This window comes from Sinocyclocheilus rhinocerous, unplaced genomic scaffold (assembly GCF_001515625.1).
Source record: "Sinocyclocheilus rhinocerous isolate Xijiao unplaced genomic scaffold, SAMN03320098_v1.1 scaffold757, whole genome shotgun sequence".
NCBI lineage: Eukaryota > Metazoa > Chordata > Actinopteri > Cypriniformes > Cyprinidae > Sinocyclocheilus > Sinocyclocheilus rhinocerous.
This window is the reverse complement of record NW_015662957.1, coordinates 1,517,698-1,523,223: the sequence shown is the minus strand read 5'-3', so window position 1 is coordinate 1,523,223 and position 5,526 is coordinate 1,517,698. Positions and strand designations below refer to the sequence as shown.

Genomic DNA, 5,526 nt, shown 5'->3' with positions numbered 1-5,526 from the left:
TTCACTCACTTCACTCACTTAGCACACGTACGCATCATTTGGATTAAAACTAAATCGTAAAAATAAGACCGGCATTCGCTGCTTGTGTGAAATGCGCTAGGCTGTACTATTTTGCATCAGTACAAACACGTGCAGGCGTTGCGCGTGTTTTGCTTGCTTGAGTGTTTCTGCATTATATGAGTAGCTTTGGAATATAAATCGCAGCACGTTCCAGATGAAAAAAAAAACGCGACTTCTATTTCTGAAAATATCACAGTTAGGAGATTTATAACGAGTGGTTCCCTGCATTATTACAGCAAAGCGTGTGATTACAGTACTAAGCCGCTGCAATAGAGCAGCTCTAATGCTATTAAATTAAACATGATGTAGGCTACCATAGCGAGAGAAAAAAATTAACAGTGAAAGTAACAAAATCCATTACATACCTTTCTATCAAAGTTATCTAACATTATCAAGCTGAATTTGTTCTGACTCCGTTTAACTCTGAGTTCTTGTTATATTTTATTACCATTTTCTAAACTATAGCGAATAAACTGTGATAACGGGAGAAATGTTGAAGGTGTCTAAATAAATTTAGGTTTGACTGTATCTATTTGATAAATAAAGTTAACCAACTAACATTATACATACTCTTTTGGTTTCTGTACCCAATATTTTAAAAATTTACAAATGCAATAAAAATATCGGTATCGGGCGAGTACTGGAAAAAGTGGTATCGGTGCATCCCTAGTATGTCACCTAGGAATTAGCCCTTCTTGGCTTCGCGGAGCGTTCCTTTGGTGAAAGGCCGGCTCTGTCTGCGGTGACCTTGCTGTTAATTGGGCAATTCCTCCACTCATGTGACCTCAGCTTTTTCATGGCCTTCCAGAAATGACCCGGAGCTCCCTCGTCTGAATGCCCATTTAAGAACCCTTTCCGTCAGCCAAGAGGCCATGCTAATCTCATCAACGTCCCTTTGTTCATTTCTCGAGAGGAATTGAGTTTCTCCAAGGACTCCATCTTATGTAGTTAAGCATGTGTTTTGCTTCTTTGCATATAAAAAAGCAAATTAGTGTGTTTGGGAGGATGTTTCTCAGGGCTGTCAATGCCTCAGGTTGGTTTTAATCATTCAATAATCGTTAGACTGTTGGTTTCACTTATTGTATTCTTATATTTTTTTTTTTACACATAATTTGGTATTTGTGAAGATTTGTTTTGTTAGTATATTCTTGTCTTCTCGTGTTCCTTGTGTTATAATATGTCCTGCACCATGTGTCAATTAATGGAGGTGTTCCCACCATTTTTTGGCACACATGTCTGTGGTTTACCATCAGGAACTTGCCTTCTTTGAACCCTTGTTGTGCAAGACCTTTATGTTTTGATTGACTTTTTGCTACATGCTCGAACCAGTTTCATTCTTCCCTGTTTCCCAAGTGTTGTGCGATCATTGGCAGAGCAAACATCAAGATCTCATTCCACTCTTTACCTCAGCCGTAGCCTCCAAAACATCCAAATACAAGTATTTCTGCTACACTTCTTAACCGCTGTTCTTTGGATGGGGGGAAAAGGGTGTCTGGGAAAGCTGGTGGAGAGAAACATTATTGGTGAGAGTGGTGTGCACGCCTAAGTGTTTTGAACACACTAGACTTATTTACTTATAATTGTAATTGAATTGTGACTGCTGCCTGTGTGCCGCTTGTTTTTATTCAGTAGGTCTGTTCTAAAGTGCTCCCTACGTATTCAACTTTTTTTATAAGGTATCGTTCTAACTAAAATAAAATCTTTGTAGTTACTGATACTTGGGCAACAACTCTATTAATGGTCACAATGGTATTCCAATAGAGTCTGAAGTTAGCATGTTGCTAAGCTAAGGACTTAAAGGGTTTGTTCACCCAAAAATGAAAATTCTGTAATTAATTACTCACCCTCATGTTGTTCCAAACCCATAAGACCTTCATTCATCTTTGGAACACTAATTAAGATATTTTTGATTAAATCCGAGAGCTTTCTGACCCTGTATAGACAGCAATGCAACATCCCACCATCTTATGTGTCAGTCTCCACCATGCATTCACAAAAGTACCACAGTGAAGGTTGACACAAAAGCGAAGAAATTTTCTTTTTGCACAAAAAGCATTCTTGTTGCTTCATAAAATTGAACCACTGATGTCACATGGACTAGTTTAACGATGTCCTTACTCCCTTTCTGGGACTTGAACGTGGTAGTTGCGTTGCTGTCTATGGAGAGTCAGAAAGCTCTCACATTTCATCAAAAATATCTTAATTTGTGTTCCGAAGATGAACGAAGGTTTTACTGGGATGGAACAACATAAGGTTGAGTAATTATTGACAGAATTTAAATTTTTGGGTGAACTATCCCTTTAACACAACAGTCAGCATTTGTTTTGTGACACTTTACAAGTACAAAACATTTGAAATGTTGAAGAATAAGGAATATATACTTGAACAATATTAGAACACTTTAATTTGCAAAAATTAGTAATGCTTGAGGATTCCATTAAGCTTACGATATGAATCTCTGTTGCTTTCCTTTAGCATCTGTTGAAATACCTTGATGTTTGATGACGACAGTATATTTGGTCTTTTTATTCTGATCCCATCATCAAAAGAGTTACATGGGGACCGATGACGTGAGATGTGTCCATTCCTTTCCACAACACTGACAGATGTTGAGCAGGAGAACAGGCTGTGATGTACCTCCACTGAGCCCCCCGCTGAGCTCTGAATGCTGGCTGATTTCCCCTCGCTTTGAACTCGTTGGGAGGAGTGTCTGTCTGAAGTCTTGTCGGCAGGCGAAGCCAGAGGGAATGTCCTATACAGAGAGACAGGATCCCCGTCGTGTGATATGATTAATCCAACGTGCTCTTCAGCAGGGAGGACTGGTGTCAGACAAGTGTTAATACACATCCGTACATCACTTGAGGTTTATTAGACTCAGACTACTTCAGGACATCAGCAGTGCTTGGTTTCAGCCCAGAATATGTTTTTTTTATGTAAATTTTTTAAATGTGCTAAATTGGGTTCAGATGTTGCTGATATCCTGCTATGATATGTGCAGCATAAAGTGGGTCTGATTTTTTTGCAAAGGTAGCTAGGTATACTACCATGATTTTGGACGTGTGCTTTGGAAATAACATATTTTTGGTCATGTACTTAAATAGCATGGTTTTTCGGCATGCACATTTAAAATTATTTGGATATGTTCACTACAGTCCAAAAGTGAAAGTCTTTTATGCTCACCAAGGCAACATTTATTTGATGAAAATATAATAAAAACTGTGAAAAATTATTGCAAGTTAAAATAAAAGGGTTTTATTTTTAAATATTTTAAAATCGAATTTATTCCTGTGATGCAAAGCTGAATTTTCTGCAGCCATTCAGTGTCACATGATCCTTCAGTAATCAAGTACTCAAAAACATTTCTTATTATTTTTAATATTGAAAACAGTGCTGCTTTAATAAAGCTGTTTAATATAAAAAAAATAATTTAAATTATAAATGTTTTGTAACATTTTAAAGGTCTTTACCGTCTCTTTTGATGAGTTTAATATGTCCCTGCTTAATAAAATAATTTGTTTCTTACAAACTTTAGTGTATGTCATTATAGCTGTTAAATCCACCCTGTGGAAGTGTTTTTTTATGAGTTGCAGTGTTTCTAAAATGCGGGAGGAAATTGATTTTACTTCAACATTTTTGCCTTTGCAAGTCACAAGTTGTTTAGGCCTTAAATGTACACATTTGCATACCACTGATGGATAAGGTTGCTTGTTGTTTGGGTAAATGTGATGAACGTTTTAGTTCTCACAGATACTTTGCTCTCCAGTCAACAGCAGGACCAAGGTCATGTGTTAGCTGTTCCTCTGTAAACAGACAGTCTGTAAAACATTAACAGACAGTTGGATGCTTTCTGCGGGTTCTTTAGATCCAGTCCTTCCTGATTCTACACTCTCTGTGGACATTTCAGACCGTCTGGTCTGAAGAAACATCAGGTTCTGCCCCACCCGTTCAGAGGCATTTTAGCAGCAGGGAACGGGTCCCACCTCATGGGCTTCTACGGGACCCTCTGGCATGCACAGGCCGCTGAGTCCATCCCTCCAGCATGTGCCCAGAGTAACACAGGGCTTAACAGAATTCCTCTTTTGCGTGACATCCATTGCTCTGTAATCCATGAGTGAACTTCACATATAGGGCAACAGGTTTATCAGGACGGATCTATATGCATGTGTACCCTTCTTAACCATACCAGGACTGTATGAGTTTAGAGTAACTTTTAACATCCTGGGCACATTCCCTATCAGAGCAGGAGTCCAGAGGGTTTTTTGAGCTGATTTATCTGTAATGATGATGTCTGTGTCTCAAAGGTTGTTCACAGTGATTTGTAGCGGCAAAGTGATCTGAAGTCATTAGTTTTCAAAAACAGTTGGCTGTTTGAATGACTGATGGCGATGAGACTTTTTGCATATTAATACTGTATATTGTCACTATAATATATAGTCATCTTCAGGAAACTTAATGGCCCAAAATTGCAAAATAAATATCAAAATACTGTACATTTTATAACCAGCAAGATAGTTTCAGATGTATTATTGATATATTACTGAATACTGTGTGTGTGTGTGTATATATATATATATATATATATATACACACAATGTGATATAACGATTAATTTGCATCATCAAAAATGTTTATGAATGTTTATGTCCTCGTTTTCTATATAAAAATTGTGTGGGAAAACACATCAATAATTATTATTTTAAAAATTCATTTAGAATTTACTTTACTATTTTTAGTATTACTATCTTACATTTTTTAAATCTATTTGGCTTGAAATTATTTGACTGAATCATTTGGTTATGTTCAGATGATTCCTCTGATTCCTTTTGATTATGTATTGTGATTGAATTGTTTGTCAGTTGTTTTGCAGCTATTTTGCAACTACTGCAAATGTATTTTTGTAGTATGTATTTTTTTTAAATAGCTTTTTCTAACTGATTCTTCTGCTCTCTTGTATTATAAATGATAATAAATGTGTTTTTTCTTTACTCTTCTCTGCAGGAAAGAGCAAAATGTTCTGTCTCCAGTCAACTGCTGGAACCTTCTCTTGGCTCAGGTGAAGAGAGAGAGTCGAGACCACGCCACTCTCAGCGATCTCTACCTCAACAACATCATCCCACGCTTCGCCCAGGTCAGCGAGGACTCAGGACGCCTCTTCAAAAAGGTGACATTCGTCTTTGCATACCAGTCGATTTCTCTGTTAAAGCCTCTGTAGTGGTCATTGAGCTTGGGACCTTTTTTATTTGCTTCTCAGTTCAATTGATAATCTCTCTCCTCACTGACGTACCAGTTTTGACCTAATTATATATATATTAAATTATATATATAAATATATATATAGCCTAATATATATATATATATATATAGCCTAATATATATTAGGGTATTATATAGTATTATAATAGCATTATATTGTGTTGTTTTTTTTGAGTCACAGATCGGACTATTTTTTCGGATAAGCAAAAAAAA

The 5,526-nt window shown here is 36.8% G+C and overlaps 1 protein-coding gene across 1 annotated transcript in view; it reads left to right on the top strand.

Moving 5' to 3' along the window:
- The window catches only part of LOC107728602 (SLIT-ROBO Rho GTPase-activating protein 2-like), a 109,545-nt gene that overhangs the window by 59,821 nt on the left and 44,198 nt on the right, over positions 1-5,526 (top strand). Inside the window, exon 4 of the mRNA XM_016538830.1 lies at positions 5,059-5,221. Within this exon, the coding sequence (XP_016394316.1) occupies positions 5,059-5,221 (163 nt within the window). The remainder of the gene's footprint in view (positions 1-5,058; positions 5,222-5,526) is intronic.